At 44.0% G+C, this 21,524-nt stretch overlaps 1 protein-coding gene across 1 annotated transcript in view; it reads left to right on the forward strand.

Moving 5' to 3' along the window:
* The window catches only part of LOC308433113 (aldehyde oxidase 3), an 89,791-nt gene that overhangs the window by 58,492 nt on the left and 9,775 nt on the right, over positions 1 to 21,524 (forward strand). Inside the window, exons 23-33 of the mRNA XM_080933017.1 lie at positions 735 to 822; positions 2,674 to 2,760; positions 3,769 to 3,960; positions 4,147 to 4,374; positions 7,882 to 7,977; positions 8,688 to 8,816; positions 10,598 to 10,672; positions 11,923 to 11,975; positions 14,619 to 14,733; positions 17,196 to 17,261; positions 19,064 to 19,252. Of these exons, the coding sequence (XP_080789143.1) occupies positions 735 to 822; positions 2,674 to 2,760; positions 3,769 to 3,960; positions 4,147 to 4,374; positions 7,882 to 7,977; positions 8,688 to 8,816; positions 10,598 to 10,672; positions 11,923 to 11,975; positions 14,619 to 14,733; positions 17,196 to 17,261; positions 19,064 to 19,252 (1,318 nt within the window). The remainder of the gene's footprint in view (positions 1 to 734; positions 823 to 2,673; positions 2,761 to 3,768; positions 3,961 to 4,146; positions 4,375 to 7,881; positions 7,978 to 8,687; positions 8,817 to 10,597; positions 10,673 to 11,922; positions 11,976 to 14,618; positions 14,734 to 17,195; positions 17,262 to 19,063; positions 19,253 to 21,524) is intronic.

Here is a 21,524-nt window from a genome sequence, read left to right on the forward strand (position 1 = left end):
CTGCACTTGGAAATGTCCAGAGAAGACTGGAATTCCAACTGCACTCATCTGGGGATAAAAATTAAGGCTTAGGCAAATGAGCACTTATTAAAAGAGGAGAATTAGAACCTAGAAATGTTGTAGAAGAAGAAAAAAATGAGTGGTGTGATTTAACAAGAATTGGTATTTGGATAAGACACTAAAATATAAAACTGGACTCGCGTATCAACTAGACAATCATACCCCTAACATTAATACAGGATAATACAGGATTCAGAAAAAAATTTAAAAGTCTCCTTCTTTGGTCTTAAGTTCCCCAAATTCCTCTGGTGGTGGTGTGTGTTGGGGGGGGATCTCATTCACAGCTGTTAACCTTTGCCAAAACAGAGTCAGATCTGTAGCAGCCACAGGCAGGCTTGCCTGTGAGACCAAAGAGAAGAACTTCCTCTATCCTTCCTCTCTCCTTCCCTCTCTCCCTCCTTCCCTTCCTTCCTCCCTCCCTCCCTTCCTTCCTCCCTCTCTTCCTTTCTTCCTGTGAATGAAGGAACTAATGAGCATCTTAAGCCTTCAGGAAGTTTCCCAGCCACACCACTCACCAAGAAGCAGCAACAGCTCCCTTCTCTCTCCTGGGCGTGGCTGCATTCTGACTCTTTCTCCTTTGCTTGGTGGAATGGTGGTGGTTGCTGAAACATTCTTCAAACCCGAACTTGAATCTCACATCTGTTAGAATTGTGATCCCGGGTCTTTCTCTCTAGGACTGGACGCCCAATCCGTTTTATTCTGGAGCGTGGGGATGACATGTTGATAACTGGAGGACGTCACCCACTGCTCGGGAAGTACAAGGTGAGTGGGTGGCAAAGTCCCTGCAAGTGCCAGCCACTTTGGGAGCCTGTGGCTTGCAGCTCCAGCCCTTGGGAGCTCTCTGCTTACTCACGCAGTGTGGTGTGCCTGCTTTGACCTTCTTACCAAGCCCCAGTCACCAGTGTAACCCTTGAGTCACTGCACATAGGAGAAAACAACGCTAATAGAGAAACTGGCATCGGGGTCTCCCCATCCCTGACTGAGACCTCTAGAAGAGAGATGTTTCCAGATTTGATACTTCTCTGAATTTGACTCATCCTGAACAGTCACAAATCTAACTCGAAATGCTTCCTCTTTGCTGGAAGATTGTTTTCTAGCAACTTCAACCTGATAGAATACAAAGCCCTGTAGGACACAGAAAACATGGTAAGAAAAGGGCGACAGCTGATATCCCAGCTTCAACATTAGACCCCAGAGCCGTCAGCCCTTAGGAGAGTTGACTTGTGGATGTTAGCATAAAGCCTGAGTGGTTTCTCACTCCACTGTGGTCAGATACAGATCCTTGCTCAGGGGCAGAGACCTTTTCTAGGTGACTCCTGTAGCTGAACCCCCAAACTCCAGTGTGTCCCCCTGACTGTTTTCTTCAGAGTGCTTCCTGCATGCCAGATACTACCCTGTTCACTCCTTCTGAGGACCCAGTGCAGGCTTCCCAATCAGATGGCTGGCGATAAGCCCATCTCCACACCAGACCACTGGCTTCTTATTCCTGGTTTTACATGTCTGTTCTCGTGGTGTCTCCCACATACACAAAATATGTGCTGAAGTGAAGCACATGATGGTCACTATGCTGGAAAGGAGTCAGAGGTCAGACAGACAAATCAGCCTGTTATCCTTGGAATGGCCATTCATTCAGCAGACAAATACCCGGTTCCACGGGCCCTACCAGTCAGTTGAGCCAGCCAAACCGGGGGGGGGGGGGGGGGGGGACTGAGAACTCAGTCCACAGAGGTGTTCCTTTATAGTTTCTGATCTTCCCCTTCCAATTAAGTATATTGTAAGCTATTGCCAAAATAGGCATTATTTTTGTAATACTGTGATAAAAGCTACTCACTCTGTGGGAACCAAAAAGAAATAGAAGAAACTCAGTACATGTGGGCTGACTGTTCTGAGGGATCAGAAAGCACTCCCAGGAAAGCGATGTCTAAGGCACATCCCAATAGGTCAGTTCAGTAAGAATCCCTGCCCCTCCCACAGCTGCTGTGACCACCTCAGGCCCAGCATGAACCCTGACCAACACCCATCTTCAGCCTCCCAGTGCCTGACTAGACAATCTGGATCCAGCCTAGCTAGGATGCTGCCATTGCTCACACTGCTGAAAAACTATGTAGATTGGAGAAAACCTACTCTAATGGAAGACACCACCAGAAAGCAGCGAAGATGGAGTAGACCGCCCCATCTTTCTCTTAGGTTTTCGAGACAGTCTCACTCTGTTGTTCTGGATGGCTTGAATGCTTGCACTACAAGTGAACCTCCTGTGGTTGTCACTGGATCAGCTGCAGCAGGGTCACCTGGGCATTTGCTAGAAACAGAGATTCCCAGTCTCAGGTCTGCTGAGTCAGTATTCTCAGGTGGGTCTCAAGCCGTCAGATGGTGGTAACACACAAAGCCTTGGCATGGGTGATAACTTTGTTCCTATTGTCATGCCTGAGGGTACTGAGGCATCAAAAGGTAGGGGCGGGCATCCCAAAGCAAATGACAGAAGCTGGGTTTGATCCTAGGCAGGCCCATTCTTCAGCCTCTTGGCATCCACTGAACTTGCTCTGTTCAAATGTTCAGGAAATAGCATTCCTACCACAAAACTCACAGGAGCAAATGTTGCTTTACTGTTCACAGGTTGGCTTCATGAACAATGGGAAAATCAAGGCAGCAGACATCCAGCTTTATATCAATGGAGGCTGCACCCCAGATGATTCTGAACTGGTAAGTGACTTGCAAGAATACCTGGGGTTCCCACTCTTGGTGACAGGAAACCCAATGATGCCTATGTCTGGTGTCTTAGAGGGTCAGCTTAGGAGGCTCAGCCCACTGACCTCACCCCCTGGCCGTGGATGGTACACTGTGAGCAGGGATGACTCGGGCTGCTTTCAGATTCTCTACCACCCACTGCCTGTGAGAAGTCAGGGAATGGTAAGATGCTCTGGTTCTGAGATACCCTGTCCAGGAGGATACCCAAGGCTAGTTTTCTCCTCACTGTGCTCTAGGGTCTCATCAATGTGAGCCTTTGATGAATGTCTTAGGTTGACTCCCAGAACTTTCCCTGCAGAGAGCTGAGTCTTTCTTTTCTCCTTCTTCCAATATTCTCTTCTGGGCAGAGTTGGGGGAGCTGTCAGGGAAAGAAAATGCTAATGCGTGGAGAATAGGGTTTGGGGTTTGTCTCAGGCAAATCTCCCCTTTGTGCCAGGGAATGAAAGCTCTTTCCTATACCTCCTACTTAGAGACTAAGCCATACCTAGGCTCTCATCCAGACCCAACAGCTTTTGTGGTGCCTGTTGATCCAAAACTCACACAGTCTTCCCATGCCTGTCACAACCTAATCCTTTAACAATAGATATGAGGATGCCATTGGCCTAATTGGCCCTTTTCCCCTTTCTAAATCTTTCCACTGATTCTAAAGGTGTGAGGTAGGACCACAGAAGTGTGTTGAAACTGGGACCGCATCTGTTTCTCCTTTTTAGACAAAACAATACAAACAAAGCAAAACCAAACCAAACCTTGTAAGTTTGAAGAATTAAAAACAAGCAATGAAACCATAAAACTAATGACATGGCCAGACAAGTTGATGGCCAGGAAGCAATGTGCAGGATTCCTTTCTGGCTGTCCCTGAATGGAGTCAAGAAAATACACCTCAAAAGGGTTTGTCTTCATCCTACCAGGACGAGGAATTTGACTGATGCCTATTTTTTTGTTTTGTTTCGGAACACTTTTTAGGTGATAGAATATGCTTTGCTCAAACTGGAAAATGCTTACAAAATCCCCAACCTCCGAGTCCGAGGTCGAGCCTGTAAGACCAACTTGCCGTCCAATACAGCGTTTCGCGGATTTGGCTTTCCCCAGGGGGCATTTGTAACAGAAACCTTGGTGTCAGCTGTGGCAGCCAAATGCCATTTGCCACCAGAGAAGGTAAGCGGAGTTGACAGTTGTTTTAAAGTCTTGAAATAGATAAATGGACCATTTCCAGGTGTCCACGCCACATTGTTTAAGTGCTCCACTTGATAACAGCCTGGCTCTGTGATGTCCTGTGGCTCATCTCTTTAGGCCTAGCTCTTGGAGATCTTTTTGCTGAGATTGGGCATTTTTATCCCGCAGGTTCGAGAGTTAAACATGTACAAAACAATCGATAGAACAATTCACAAGCAAGAATTTGACCCAACGAATCTGATAAAGTGCTGGGAGACATGTATGGAAAATTCTTCCTACTACAGCAGAAAAAAGGCTGTGGAAGAATTTAACCAACAGAGCTTTTGGAAGAAGAGAGGAATTGCTATCATCCCCATGAAATTCTCAGTTGGATTTCCAAAGACATTTTATCATCAGGTGATTATTGGAAAAACTTAAAAATAATATGTGTGTGCATATATGTATATACATATATAATCACACATGCATATATATAGCATTTATATATGTCCATATAGCAAAAGCTCAATTAATACTAACTCTCAGAGCAATTGTTCTCAACCTTCTTAGTGCTGTGACTCTTTAATACAGTTCCTTATGTTGTGGGAACCGCCACCACATAATTACTTTCATTGCTACTTCAGAACTATAATTTTGCTGCTGTTATGAATTGTAACATACATATTTGATATGCAAGATCTCTGATTCTGATACGTGATCCTCGGGAAAGGTTGTCTGATACCCACCCCCCTGAGGGATCTCGACCCACAGATTGAGAACCACTGTCTTAGACACTAATTCCAAAGGCAGGGGTATTTGTCAGGTGCAATTCTTTTGCCCTCAAAGCTACAATATTAATGGCTGAGCAACTGCTGCAAACAAGATCTGCAGTTCAGGAGGACTTCCTCAAACTCGATCCTGTCATAAGAACTGTTGTGCTCTAATTGACTTGTAAGCATTACTGCTGGAAGCCGCTTCTGAACCTGCCCTGCCCTACACCCTGATGCTTAACTCTCACAGTCAAGCAATGGTGAAATTTGACCTCCTTTAAGGGTTTTTCATTCCAAGATACTACATAAGCCCTTGTCTCTGCTACCTACATGTTCTCTATTCTAGCATGGGGCATATATGATAGCATGGGTAGATGTATTGTTCAATGAACAGGTGGATGATGTATGGGTGATACGCCATAGAAGCAATAAGAAAGTAAAGGGATTTTATGGGTATTCAGTTATTCTTTATAATCTTCTTGAAACCATTTCAAGTTTTTGAATATATGAGCTGGGTTTTTTTTTTTTTTTTTTTTTTTTTTTTTTTTTTTTTTTATGGCCATCACTATGCAAGCAAAGTGAGTTCGCTGGATGGTGCACAGAAAACCCCCTTCTGTCGGCGGTTTTTCGTCATCTGTAGGTTTCTCACAAACACACACTTCATCTTGGGAGCGTAGAGATAGGCAGAACCTAATAATGAGTCTTTTAAAAATCAGTGCCATCATGATTAGGCAAAGGCGGGGCCCCCAGAAGGTGGGGTTGGTGGAATTTTAGAATATGTTTTACGGGAATTGTATGGGAAGAAAGATGAGGGTAGCTGCAGGGTCGACACCCAGTACTTGTGGGTTTGTCGTCTAAGAGATAAGAGTATGAGAAATGCTCCTGGGACTCCCCCTCCTTTCCCGGGGGGGGATGGGGGTGGGTGGCCCCACATTGCAGTGGCTGCAACTAGGTCACATGTTTGCAGCCACTGCTTTGCTGTCTTTGCATTTTGCCAAGCAATCCTTTGAAGCCATCACTTTGCTGGGCTGTTTTACCGCACCCCAGATAATGATGGGAAGCAAGCACTAAGTTCAGGGGAGACAATGACTAGTTAGCTATTCAAATCCCTGTCACTAGATAATAACCATGTTGTTAACGCACGCACGGTTGTTCTACTCCAATTGGCCCTGCCTCCTAGAAACATTTCTACCTGCTTTCTTCAAAGCTAACACGTTTATCTGCCCGAGATTGTATTCGCTCAAAACACTCTTTGCTCCACTCTTGAAAGAAAGGGTAACATGAAATCAAATTATACCCACTTTGTAGACTCTGTGTCTCTATTTTTCTCCAGATTTTTCTTGTTTAGTAACTCAAGTGACAGTTCCACCCCACTCCAAGCATACACAAACACAATGGGCGTTTAGTGTGCCTCCTTACAGGAAAAAGGTTACAATATATTTTGATCATTGATATTTTTTTTTCTCAATGAAAAATGTTCTACTGGTGTGTTTGTAGCTATACGAACATGTACTGACGACTATTATAAACCAATTTAAAAGACAGCGGAAGTTTCAAAAAGGAAAAAATACCTTGAAGGTCAACCATATAAAGACAACTGCTACTGTTTTCCTTTTACTATGTTTTCCTGTACCTCTGGGAATATCCACGTGTAATCTATGGAACTGGATGTCTTTGGAATCACTTTCCACATCTTGTGCCCAGTTTTAAACGCAGTTGCAAAGGGCTTTTCATCTTAGCGTGCGAGGGAGGCTGTCTTCATCTCTCCTCTGCCTCCAGCTACAACAACAACAATGTTCTTAGTTTCCAGAGAAAGGTCCTCTCACCTTCCACTCTCTTCCTTACCCAGCGATCAAACTGGAGCTAACAGCGTTAAGTGGCGGGGGCGGGAGGGGGGATAAGGGGAGAACTGGCAGTGTAAAACGTTTCTGCCTCCCTCAGAATCCCACATCCCCTCTGGAGTCACTGTAGTCACCTGCTCTGCCACACCTGCTCCAGCACCTCCTGGGTGATTGGTGGCTTCATCCAGGCCAAGCGCTGTGATCTGGAGTGTTTCTGCAGGAAGGTCTGGGTGTGTACCTGATTTGAATGTTTATGGCTGTGTGGCCTGACGGGTGGGTTCTCATCATCATCATTTCTCATGTGCAAAATGGAAATGATATGGTAGTGATCAATTCCATTCTGGGCCAGATGGTAGTCCTAGGGCAGGAATATATGGCCGAGCAAAACTCCCTCCTGTCTAGGGGCAATAACACCGTGTTTGAGACACATGTCTCCCACATGGACACAGATTGCACAACTTCACTCCATCAGTGGAACAGCACCCATTCTCTGATTCATGAAAACTCTGAGTCCCACAAAATAATAACACCTGGTCTAGAAGTTGGGGAGGGCAGACCCAAAATACTGTCAGATCCAAAATAGCCTGGGCAAGCTATTCCAAGCTCCCCCAGAGGGTTAGTATTGGTACAAACATGCTAAATGGGAGCTGGAGGGATGGCTCAGTGGTTAAGAATACTTCCTCCTCCTGCAAGAACCTGGGTTTGGTTCTCACAAGTGTCTATAACGCAAGAGACCCAAGGGGACCCAAGGCCTTTTTCTGGCTTCTTTGGGCACCAGGCATACACATGGTACACAAGCATATAGGAAAGAGTCGTATGCACATAAAATTAAGACAAAATTGTAGAGAATATGCTAAATGTGCTAATTAGAAATATAACTCTAAGTATTTCAATACATGTGCATAAAGACAACCCACATTCACTGCTGGAAACTTTTAAAAACAACCTTATTGAGATATAATTTATATATAATAAAATTCATGCATTTAATATGTGCAATTCCTGTCAATCGTGTAATCCCCTCGCCTGGGATTCTGAAGTACCAGGACTGTGAAATCAAGGCCGCCTTAAGCTATATAGCACAATTATGCCTCTGCAACAATAAAAGAAAAAACAGGAAAGGTAAGAAAGTGTAACCCAGTGGTTTGTAATCTTGTCACAGAATTAAGCAGTTGCATATGCAGTAATTTATACTAAGTGACATTTCCAAGACCACTATTACTCTCACCTCATTGGGTGAGAGCAAACTAAGTTTTCACCAGCCAGCTTGGAGTTCAGCATAATCTGAGAACAGATTTCTAATTTCGTTTCAGGCTGCCGCTTTGGTCCAGATCTATACAGATGGGTCTGTACTAGTTGCTCATGGTGGCGTTGAACTGGGACAAGGTATTAACACCAAAATGATACAGGTGAGAGAGGTCATTTCACAGTTGGCTTAGAGGGAGCTTATGGAATATCCTGGATTCTGCACTGGACCATATTTGGGCTTCATGATACAATAGCCAATATAGTCCCTATTTTCTCTTAGTAGATCTACTGGAAATAAGCCAGCTAGAAGGTGGAAAGAGTCCTCACCTCCCTTCTGGAGTGAAAGGCTCAGCTTCCCACGGGTTCTATGGCTCCTGACCCCTGACTATGGCAGCCATAAGTGCTCATGGCTCCAAAAGCTTGGGCTCTGGGCAACCAGCATTTCCAGACAAAGTATGCACATACTTAGCACCTAGAGCTCAGGCTCCCTGATCCTGACCCATTCCATCTCCAGAGACAAATCCATTTGCTTGTGGTCATTTCATGAAATGAGGAAGCCCATGGCTGGACCTCCTCTAGCTACAAGTAACTGAGTCTGAGGTAGTAAACAGATGGGGAATCTGTGTTTTGTCTTTGCAAGATCTTGTCCCCACAGCAAACCCTGCTTCGTGGTACTGGGGAGATCTTCCCCAGTTTCTGATATCTGACAGGGTTAAAATAGAGACATCTCTTAATGTTTTAAAGACCTTTAAGGTCTTTATGATTTTTACTTTGTATATATCTGTTCAAAACAACTTTCTCACTTTTCCAAATAGAGTCATTGTTCCAGTTCCAGTTTGGACTGGTATAATCTGTCTCTTCCTCTGGACAGGTGGCCAGCCGTGAATTAAAGATACCAATGTCTTATATACACCTGGATGAAATGAACACTATGACTGTCCCCAACACGATTACCACCGGAGGCTCCACTGGTGCTGATGTCAATGGGAGAGCTGTTCAGGTAATAAGCTCACTGACTCCTAGGAGAGAAGACACCTATTACTTCTGAGCATCAAAGCCCTTTCACAGGGAAGCCAGTTCTTCAGTATATTCTTAGGAACATTACCATCCCACCTAACAGAAATAGAAAGATTTGTGTGACAGTTTCGAGGGGGACTCAGCCCATAAGTGCTTGGCATCATGGGTGGGCAGAACATCATGGTAGCAATGGCACATTATAATGGAGGCTCTTACCCTCACAGGAATGTGTAAGACAGGGACCAGGGGCTAAATATAACTTCCCAAATTATACCCCTGGCAACACACCTCCCACAATAACACCACCAACTTGGGCCTAACTATGAGCCAGTGGGGGCTATTTTATATTCAAACCCTCACATTTGCAAAATGCCTCCTGGTGCTTTCTCATAGAGGTTTCAGAAGGAAGGAGGCAGAGCGCCAACTCTTGGTGTCTCTCTGTACCACACAAAACAGTGGGCACCAGAGTATTATCTAGTAGTATAAAGTCTATATTTGCTTAATATATTTCAAGAACACCCTAAGACACTAATGTCACAATGGCAAGTGACAAGTCCTCTTTGGCAAAAGAGTCATCTGGAGTACAGAACAGAACATGACCCATGGTTCTCAGCCCTTTGTGGGTGTCTGAAGAAGGCAGGGGCTTGGGGAGAAGCCCCAAATAGGATTGCAGAGTCTTGAGTTCTATGTCAGAGCAAGCGGGTCTCCACTTGAATGCTTCAAAGACAAATGACTCCATTCCTCACCTTCATGTCACTTTCCACACAGAGGAGCATGACGTTCCAAAGCACGGCTGAAACTGCCCCCCCACACATGCACACACACACACACACACACACACACACACATGCACACACATGCTCACACACACACATGCTCACACTCACACACACACTCACACACACATGCACACACACACACACACGTGCATGCATGAACAGAACCACCACATACTTCCTTCAGGTAGACAGAGAAGCCTTGTTGAAACAATGGCCCTTGTGTCTGGTTTGTGCAGATAAACTTGGTAGCCATGGCTCGGTAGCTGCTGGACTCCAAGTTCCATGTCCACACACTTTGATGATTGCTTCTGGACTAAGGGCCCTGAGATTAGCAGCCAGTACTATGGCAACCTAATCTGAAACAACCCTCTGAGGTGGGTAGTTAGACTGTCCACAGAATCCAAGCCAAGGCACCTTGGAGGTCAAAGGGAGCCAGTGATCCCAGTACACATTGACAAGAGCAGGCCTGGGCAAAGTGGAAGATAGAGTTGCTCATTGCCGATGTCTTCAGGTCATAAAGGAGGCCCTGGGCCGTGGAAAGCAAAAGATGCTTAAACTCTAAATACATTTCACAGCACCTCAAGTTGCCTTTCTATGTGACCCAGCACCTGATCTGAGAGCAATTTTTATGTCCATTTTCCTGGGGAGTGGTTTCATAGCTTTGCTGGATATTTGGCAAACCTCAAATGAAACATTGACATAAAAACACACTAAAATAATAAAATAAGTTTTTATTTCTACACAGAAAGGGTTTGTATCCCTCTGAGCTCCCTCTCATCTTCTGTGGTGGCCCCCAAAACTCCACATCAGCATCATTACCATAGGGAATGACCAGGGCCTTGGCCAAGATGTGGAGACAAATCACATAAGGACATCTGAAGGAGGCAGGGGGCACAGGGGCAGGTGCTAGGTGACAGCAGAATCATGTCTGAAAGGTGTCCTTTAATTCTCAGTTGCTCTGCTGTCCTCTCTCTCCATCCCGCAGAATGCCTGTCAGATCCTCATGAAGCGCCTGGAACCCATCATCAGCCAGAATCCTAATGGTACCTGGGAAGAGTGGGTGAGTACCTGCTGTGACAGAGTCCTGCAGAGCCTCTTGAGGTCACTTGGTAAAAACACCCATCCCGTGGTACACCAGGTCCAGCAGGATCCCTTTTCTCCTAAGCAGCATAGAGCAGGGAATACTCCTGGTTATCCAGGAGCACACATTACCTGGTCTGCTTGTTCAAATGTAGCTTCTTCTTCAGTAAGCTTTGGGTGGACCTCCGGATCTGCACTTCCGCCACACTTACTAGCCCCTACACAGCTGGGCCACCCTCTAAGCAAGAAAGTAAAGGTCGATGTGCATCTGAAATATACCAGCTCTTTGAATGGACATCTTGGTTCACTTAGAGAAGTAGCTCAAAGGTATTAGTGCATTCTTAAGGGCAGCTTGTACATACATGGTTATTCTCCAAGGAAGGAAGAACCTACACCATCTAGTCCACTTTCAAAACATGGGCTTTAAGGGAAGTCCTTGCAGGAGAAGCTGTTGCATGGGGTTCAATCTGAATGGCCCCTCCAGCAAAGGTGACAACTGCACTCTACTTTTCACATGCTTATTTCATACAAGCATGAAGAACACGGATGGGTATTCTCTGAGCAGTAAGACTTGTTCTTTCAAAATAAACATTTCATGTGAGAACATGGCCCAGATAAGAAAACTACCAACCCCCACTGTATTTAATCAAAGCCACGGGAAAAGGAAACCCTTAGGGAAAGGTGGCAGATAGGACCTGTTGAGTCACACAGTCGTGTAACTGGTTATCTATCAAAGTTTCCTCATTTTCCACTGCATTCCTTCAAATTTTGAATCGCATGGGATATGTGTGTGTGTGTGTGTGTGTGTGTGTGTGTGTGTGTGTGTGTGTGTGTGTACATACATGGTTTTCTGACCATAGTTGTAGCTGTATTCTCAGAGTAATGCCAGTTCTCCATGGCTGGGGACAGAAAGGTGTAGAACCTTCATCATAGTTTGCTTGGGATGCCTACATTTTAAGATCCCACCAAAATTTACCTCTCATCCCTTTTCCGTTGGACTGCAAACGAATCTACACGTCCAGCAATTCTATCTCCTCAGAGGAAGTCAGACTAAGCCAGTCACACCCTGAGCAGGCAGCGGGTGCCCGCCTGGTGGTATGGCTCCATATTCACCCTGCGAAGATGTATTCCCAAGAGTAAGGAAGAGTGTTACCGTCAGCTGGCATTTGCTTTTTTTTCTTTTGTCCATCTGTGCCTTTGTCTTTGAAATAGAATTACTCTTTTTTTCAGGTTAATGAAGCTTTCATCCAAAGCATTAGCCTCTCTGCCACTGGATATTTTAGGTAAGAGGTGACTGATGTCATCATAATCCTATTCCCTTTAGGGGTACAAAGAGCTTGAAAGATGCGTATTTGGGTTGTTTTTATCTTTAATGAAGTCTATTGTTTATTTTACTTTCCACTGGAAGGTTTCTTTAGAGTTGGGTGCTATGTTACCATGAAAGTAGATAATTTTGAGATAAATCCCATAGTTCCCTAAATCCAATTTCTTATTCACATTACACATATTATATGTGTATATATATATATATATATATATATATATATATATATTATATATAAACACATATTTGAAAACATATAACATATATGTGCATTGTATACTTTATACCACATTATTATTATAGGCTTCAGGCTTCTTGTGATGGTCCTATATGTAATGTGGACAGGTAGTAGACAAACTTTCAGTACTGTCTAGCATCTGCTAATACTTAATAATTTTTGTACTGGTATTTGTTATGACCTAGAACTTGGTGATTTTCTTGTTCCTTAAATCTTGCCTGCAGCCTGTCTCATGTGACCGTCCTCTTCTCGTATGGGGTTTTGTGTTAGAAGTTGTATGTCCAGCCAGAGGCCAGAACAGTTTTATACAAATAGGATGCAAAGTTGCTGAAAGACAGGTGAACAGCTTTCTCACACAAGGATGCTTGCCCAAATAGGCAATCAATACTTCACTAGAAGCAACAGAAACCCCATGTTGCTCTTACCAAGTGAGCACACACGGACACATCTTTTAGGATTTTGGTAGCAGAGTGGTGCGTTCTCGTGTCTGTCTGGTGAGACACAGCTCGTATAAGAAGATCTCCGAGTGTCAGTCGCTCGGGAAACATGTGACTTGAGAAAGCAGCGTGAGAATGCTTATCTCTGTCTGGTGTCATAGGCCAGACCATGGGAGGCAGGGGCTCTCCTGAGTGGTGGGTTTAGAGGATGGAAGCCGTCATGAGCAGGTGCCAGGACCCAGAGGAGTGTGGGTAATAGAATCGGAGTTCTGAACAAGGCTAATGGGATAACCTTCTCTTATAGATTTTCTTATCACATTTCATCTATCTGACGTGGACATTCTAACCCTGTATAATTGGGTTTGGAGCATCAACCCAAGAGTCCTAATGACGTACTACTAGAAGCATATGGCCCACAGCAGGACAGGACACTGAGGAGAGGGTATCTAGTCAAATGACAGCATCAAATACCTCCTTCCTTATGTATCGGTGGATACCAAACAACACTGTAGATAAACGACTTAAAACTGTAGTCCACCAGATCACAGAGCTGCACTGACTAAGGCACACTTGGAAAATCTGGCTGCTCCTTTTCTGTAAAGATGTTCTCATTAACTAAGTGCTTTAAAGTAGGCTAATGAGTCCTTGGCTTTATCGTGAGCAGTGCCAGCATCTAAAAGAATAAATTTCTTATGTGTGGCTGGAGCCAAGGCTAGGGTACAGGCCTCCCCAGAGCAAAGGCCTGTGTAAGAACGTGCAGCCTTACGAAGGCCCCAACTTTCACTGCATTCTTCACTAGGTGACACTCAGCCCTAAAGAGATCACAAGATGGTTGAGAGTTCACCTGATGCAGTAGGACACATCTATAATGCTGACACTTTGAAGCTGATGAGGAGTTCTAAGACAGTCTAGGTGACAGAGTAAATTTTAGGCCAGCTTGGCTCATGCTACTTAGCAAGACCCTATACAGAAAAAGACAGAACACAATTAATCTAACCTGTTCTGGAAGGGACAGTAGTTATGATTGTGCATGAGGACGTGGCTAATGTTTTGGAACCACATAATGGCTAAAACAATAAAAAAATGTCAGAAATAAACAGTCTGTGGGTTTTTTCAAGTTAGACTGTACGACAATGACTCCAAGTGCTTCGGTCTCAGACGAAAACTTGGCTACAAAGAAAATATTTCAAAGATGGAGAGAGACAATAGGACCTCTGTGTTCATGTCTGTGAGATGAAAAGTGACATCAATAGTCAGTGTCCTTCCCTGAGGAGAGCTGACCCACCCCATGAAAACAGTTGTACTGACATGTTCACCTCAGCTCTTCCAGCTTTGGTGGGGTTCTAGACCTTTCAACCCCATGGCTGCTGAAAGTAATTTGCAAAGCAATGATAAATTTAAAATGATAAATCAAAAATGCATTGGGGTTGGGTCTCCAGTATTGTCACAGCATTATCTCAAAAAAGGGAGATGGCCACACCCACCTCTGGATCTGAGAGATGCTGTCGTTTGAATTCATTTTTGTTTCACATCTGGCAAAAGGCACACACCACACACACAACTCTCCAGCAACCAAGGGCTAGTCTTTCAAAAAGAAAACCGTGAGTGTTTTCTTTCTTTTCACAGTTTCGATCACTTAGAATGATGTAGAGCATTAAAAAAAAAACAAAACAAAACAAATATAGCATGTGTAGGTCTTAAAGGTTTTACACTTGCTTAAGGTCATCTTCTTGAAGCCTCACGTGAAGAGCATGCTCCTCCCCGTGGTAGGTAATGTCTCCTCTCCAAGCACTTGGCAGGATTTCCAGAAGCTCCACATTCTACTTTACCCCTCAAGCCAGTTCCATTTCTCCCATCTCCATATTCTTAGAGAAAGTTTGGCTGACAAGCACCTGTCCTGACCACAGGCTGTGTTTCGTCTTCTCAGGGGTTACCAAGCAGACATGGACTGGGAGAAGGGAGAAGGTGACATTTATCCCTATTTTGTTTTTGGAGCTGCCTGTTCTGAGGTTGAAATTGACTGTCTGACGGGAGCTCACAAGGTAAGTGGCAATCACGGGCCACCAACATAGCAAAATATGCTGTGAACACACCTAGCCCTACGGTCGCTTGCATGTCACGTGCAAATGTTTAAGAAACAGTAGTTTAGGTACAAGCAAGTATTCTTAGGGAATGGGAGGGATGGGACAGACTCCGTTTCAGACGGACAAGGATGGTACTTGGTGATGGGCAGGCGAGGAGGTGAGAAAGGAGAGCAGTGGTCATTCCTGACTCAGGTGATTGGACTATGTCGCATTCAGATTTTTCTTTTCCAGAGCTGGACCTGGTATCAGCCACATAATTTGAGTTATGAATTCTTGATCTCAGTTATAGTCTGCCAATAACTGTGCAGCAAAAATTGTTTTCATAGGCCACTAGCATGTGGGCACCTCTTTGAAATCATTGAAGGGCCTCATTAAAAACTCAACAAACTAGACATTACTGATCTCTCATTCACCAGTAAGAATGTAGGGGCTTTAAAGAGTTAACTAGCCAGATTCAAGTGAGCGTTACTTAATGGTGTAGCAAAAACTCAGAAGCAGAAATTCTCACCTGATTCTGTTTCCAGCATATCACAGTAGTTTTAGGTTTCAAACAGACGGAATTTAAAAACAAACCAGCAAGTCACTGTTCCATTCATCTGTAGTGTGCCATCATGCATTAAGGACAAGTCACCAAAAAGCTGAATGCATGGGTCTTTATGTGACAGATGAGGTCCACTGATGGTGAGCAGGTGTCTCTGTGGAAATTTGGGACTTGACTTAATAGTTTATATTCCTGCAGCATCTGCACACTGAGCATGGGTGACATTCTCTCCAGCGTCACATGGCCTGCTGTGCAGGACCACACACTAGCCTAGTGACATAGAGATAGTGACTTATCCTCTGTAAGCCTTCATTTTCTCAGCTGTGGAGAGGGCTCTCATGGATACGAGGGGCTAAAGCCTTAGATACACCAGACTGTAAAAATAGTCTAAGGAAGCCAGGAATCAGCTCTGCAATGCAGAGGGGTTGAAATCCACTCCTGCCACAGTGATCCAAGGTTTCCTGATCATTCTGGGCTCTCAGGAAAGCAGCAGTGGCCACCTAGAAAGCAGAAAGTGGGCAGCCAGGAATACTATCCCTTCGGCCACAGAACCTAAGGCTGCTAATGGAAGAGTTGATCTAACCAAGACGACAGCAATAAATCCATCAGAGGGAAATGGCTGAAGAGACAACAAGAGACTCTGCTAGGCATGAGCTTGCTACTCAAAAATTAAAACCCCACAAGGAAAAAAAAAACAAATGTCATAAAATCCACCAAATGGGGCATCTTGTCTCTATGAGAATGGAAATGACTCAGATGAATGGTTAAGATCCTCAAAGAAATGTATCTAACTTGGGCTTTTCATTTTTTCCAAAAGAGGAGAATATAAAAATGTTAGTAACTAGGAGCCAAGTAGTATATCATGAGGGGAAAAAAAGGGATATACTTGATGTAGAAATATTCTAGATTATAGATGTCAATGAGCCTTTCCAGCAAAAACCCCCGAGGTTCTCAATTACAAGTCTTCCTGGAAAGAAATCAGTAAGAAAGAATGGGGTATAAGAAGCAAAGCTGCAGAAGAACAATTTGCCTTAAAACACCCCTGTGAGGCCGTTGGTGCTACTTCAATAAGAGCTACACATGACGCTAGCCACGGGTCTCACACACAGTAAGTAAAGCACAGCTTGGTAGGTAGGTAGAGGCTTCCCTTTCACACCCTTGGTGATAGAGCAGGAGGATTGTGGGTTTGAGTCCAGCCTGCACTACAAAGACTGAGGTTCAAGCAAGCCTGGGCTACGTGATAACAATATTTCTCAAAAAAAAACCAAAACAACAAAACATGGGATGACTTGTTTATCCTAAAAACAACCTCTGCTATACACTTTCAATACACACTCACACAAAATGCTTTTAAAATATCTTCTACAGTATTACTATTTTAAAATAACTTGCTTTTAATAAGTTTCATTTTAATATTTTTCTTTGCAATGTTATAGGACTGTTCTCACCTGTGTGTGTAATTTTATAGCCTGGTTTTCTTCATATGTTAGTTTTCATGGCCACATTACACATTATTGCTTCATCTCTATAACAATTATTTCTAGTGGCTGTGTGATATTAGAATTGTTTAAGGCAAAATTTTACAACCTACGTTTTTTAGGAGGATGAGCTAATATCAGGTACTTGTGAATTTTTAAAGTTCTAGAAGACTCCATATCAACAACTCTTTGGTCGGTCACCATTTAATCAATAATCCCTGATTTGTGTTTATCCCAAGAAGCACATCTTCATTAATTACGTTTGGTATTTTCATGACCTTTCCCAACAGCAGAACTTTGTCATGGCTTTTCGTAATCACCTTGCGTGCGCTAATCAAAGAGAGCATTTCTTATTTACAGAATGGAGTCTATACTGCAACCATGTATTCTGTTCTCCACAGAACATCAGAACTGACATCGTTATGGACGGATCTTTCAGTATAAACCCTGCTGTGGACATAGGCCAGGTAGGCAAACACTTCAAACACTAGCCAGGCTTTCCCTGAGGACACAGGCTCTAAGACGCAGCTCTATCTTCTGGGTATCCGTGACTAGCTTGCCTGTTCTCTAAAGTTGTTTCCACTGTCTTCTTTTTCCATTGTTTTTACACGTAAGAATGTGCTCACGGGGCAGAAATGTAGATAAAAGGGTACACACTTCAAAGAGGGAGGTACTGGTACCGCTGGGGTGTGTTGACTTCAAGTTGCCTGAGGGGGGGTCCAAGTGAAACTGCTGAAAACTTTGGTCTAAGCTTTAGGGCAGAGCAGAATTCATCTACTTGGAAGTGCTCGGTGGGAGAGGGGTGACTGAAGCCATGTCAACATCAGGATCAGGATAGAATGAGCGGGAGGGGAGTAGGGGGCAAGAGAGGGACAAGTTGAAGGGCTTTAACTCCACAGGGAAGAACCACAACACGGGAGCTCATTCACTATGGCTCTAATGGAACCCCAGTATTCGGTGCATTACAACAGGAACAAACTCAACATTGGAAAGTCCCTTTCGGCATAACGTCTGTAGACACTCATAATTCCTAACATGGTTTTTTCTTTTTAATTTTATTTCATGGGTGTGGGCATTTGCCTGCATGCGTGTCTGTGACATGCATGCTTGGTGCCCACCGAGGCCAAAAGAGTGGTTGCTCCTCTGGAACTGGCATAACAGAAGTCGTGAGCTACCATGTGGGTGCTGGGATTCAAACCCAGGTCCTCTGGAAAATGTTTTTTTCTTGACTCTTGCCTTTTACTTTCTTAAAAAAATATATTCCTAAAGACAAGAAAACTGTTTTTTTTTTTCCATTTAATAATAAAGCAGAATGTAAATATATGTATAAATATATGTATTAAGTCATGTAAAAATCTATTTTAGTTAGTTCATAGACAGATCAGTGTCCTAGTCAGGGTTTCTATTGCTGTGATGAAACACCGTGACCAAAAAGCAAGTTGGGGAGGAAAGGGTTTATTCAGCTTACACTTCCACATTGCTGTTCATCACCAAAGGGAATCAGGACTGGAACTCAAGCAGGGCTGGAACCTGGAGGCAGGAGCTGTTGCAGAGGCCATGGAGGGATGTTACTTACTGGCTTGTTTCCCATTGCTTGCTCAGCCTGCTTTCTTATAAGACCTCGGACCCCCAGCCCAGTGATGACACCTCCCTTAATAGGCTGCGCCCTCCCCCATTGACCACTAATTGGGGGGGGAAAGCCTTTAGCGCTCATTTTTATGGGGTGAGATTCAATTCAAATAGCTCTTGAACAAAGAAATAATAAACAGATGATGTTAGAATTTAGACTTTGAAATGAGGCAAAATAGGGCACAGATTGTGGGATACAAACCCATTGCTAAAGATGTGTGGTGAGAAACTCTTTCCTGAGAAAGGGAGGATCTTGCTACCATCCTCAGAATGGACACTTTAGTAACTAGGAAAAGAGCTGTCTTTCCATTCATTGAGAGATTGGAGGTATGAATAACTTGTTACAAGCGATGGACCCCAGGGGACATCAGACATCTGTCTCTAAAACCACTGCTAAGCAAATGACTCATCCAACCATAACAATAAGCATTATCGTTTCTTACCACAAGTCCTGGTGGTTTTCAGAAATCTACCCAGGGGTTTCGGTAGCCATTGTTCACATCTGCAGATAGAACATGGGGAGCTAAGGGACCTAGACTCCAGAGGGAATCACTCATGTAAAAGAAGGAAAGCCTTTGCTGGTGCTTGGAAAGACAGCGCATCATTTTAAAAGCGACATTCATTCTTTTCTGTGTCTCAGATCGAAGGGGCATTTGTTCAAGGTCTTGGACTATATACTCTAGAGGAATTGAAATATTCACCCGAAGGAGTCCTATACACCCGTGGTCCACACCAGTACAAAATAGCATCAGTTAGCGACATCCCAGAAGAATTTCATGTATCACTGTTGACACCAACCCAAAACCCAAAAGCCATCTACTCTTCTAAGGTAAGTGCATATGGTCAGGCTTTGTTCCGTTTGTCATCTGTACATGTTCTGGACAATTAGCCAGGGAAGATGGATTGAGGGATGAGGACGGAGCTGGACGGTGGAGCACTTGATTGACATGCATGAGCTCCTATGGTCTATCCCCAGTGCCGCGAAAGGGAAAAGACTGGATTAGCATCCTGCTCTGAACAGCTACGCCAATGCTTTCCAGCTACAGAACTGGAGAACTGGTCGTCGTGAGTAACGCGCAGATGCCCCAAAAGGATGGATGGGATGAAATGACCAGTGCAGATAAGGCCATGGCGTAGTACCAAGCTACAGTCAGCTTTACACCCTGGCCCCAGACCACATTCGACTTAAGTGTGTAAATACAGTGTATAGCCTGCTCACTTCTCAACTCCATGATCTGCTGCCCCCGGTCTCTAGGTGCTATTTAGACAACTGTCCCCAGAGACCTCAGTGCTGCAGGACACGGTGAAAGATCTCTTCATCAATTATCCTCACTGACTTCTCATGGCATTTCTCCTACTGACCCCTCTGTCTCCGTTGGTCACTCCTGTGTGCCGCCTCCTGCTTTTTCTTACTGACGACATCCCTTTCTCTGCCCAGATTTAGATGTCATTCTGTATGTTCCCTGCATAACCTTTGTCACTAGTAAGGAACTTAGCTCGTACGAATTTTGGAAACAAGGCTGTCTCCTCATCTGTATCTTTCAGTCCCAAAGCAGAGGCTAAACATGAGAAACATCTACTAAATGTTAGATGAGTTGAACTGAGTTTTGTTATTCTCTACACACACACTCACACATTCTCTCTCACACACACATACACACACACACACACTCACACACACTCACACACACACTCACACACACATACTCACACACACTCACACATACACACACTCACACACACTCATACACACTCACACACACATACTCACACACACTCACACATACACACACACACACTCATACACACTCACACACACATACTCACACACACTCACACACACTCACACACACACTCACACATACTCACACACACTCACACATACACACACTCACACATTCTCTCTCTCTCTCACACACACACACACACACTCACACACACTCACACACACACTCACACACACATACTCACACACACTCACACATACACACACTCACACACACTCATACACACTCACACACACATACTCACACACACTCACACACACTCACACACTCACTCACACACTCACTCACACACTCACACAAGCTCACACACATACTCACACACACTCATTCACACACACACACACTTTGCAGTAAATATTAAAATAAATGGCTGATCCCTTTATCGGCCCCCTTGGTCTCACTCTGCCAATGCTGCTTTAGTGTGGAGCTGAACGCACAGACTGTCACTTGGTCTGTGCCAGCCTCTCCACACCATTCCAGTCCCAGGCGGTTCACTCCGCCCACCCTGCTGCTTCTGCCCCAGGTGGATACGACCGCCCAGCGTGTTTCTTTCCACTACCACCCAGCACAAACATTACTCCAAAGCCCGGTTGCTTTTCATTATAGGTTTATATATTAGACTCTCAATCCACAGACTCTCTACACGATAAGATTAAATACAATAGACAGAGATACAAACTTCCCTCCTATAAGGAATAAAAAGACCTATAAAATCCCTTTAAAACATTCATATCTACCTATCACCAATTATGGCCACCAGGACCTAAGTCTGCTTTCTCCAGCTCAATCCCTCTCCTCTTCTGTTTTTCTACCTTTTCTCTGCTCACCTCTACACTGTCCAAGCATGTATCACCTTAACATCAACACACACACACACACACACACAATCTGCAATACTGTGATCAGCCACAGAGAGAATCATAAAATTAATCTACTAAATCACAAATCACCAACTTAGTGCAGTTTAATAAAAGAAAATATCAAAATGTTTTATACAACAAGGAAAAGGATTTATTTCTTAGATGTCATGTGTGCCTGTGCCTACCACACACTGACATATATATAATTTCATGTCAGATGTAGGCTCAGTATAATTTGTCTTGTAACATGGAGTGAGGTATAGCATCCTTGTTCTGCCTTATCAAGTGTCACGAGCTTCAGGCATTTCCAAAGTAAATCTCAGACTGAACAAATTTCAATTTCAGTGACTTCATAAAAAGCTCAAGAACTAGGAGATTGTATCTACACACAGGGTTTTCCTCATTAAGTTGAAATTAAGTAGATCATAATATATTTTTCCGGAATCCATTTTTT

This window comes from Micromys minutus, assembly GCF_963924665.1.
Source record: "Micromys minutus genome assembly, chromosome: 19".
Classification (NCBI taxonomy): Eukaryota; Metazoa; Chordata; class Mammalia; order Rodentia; family Muridae; genus Micromys; species Micromys minutus.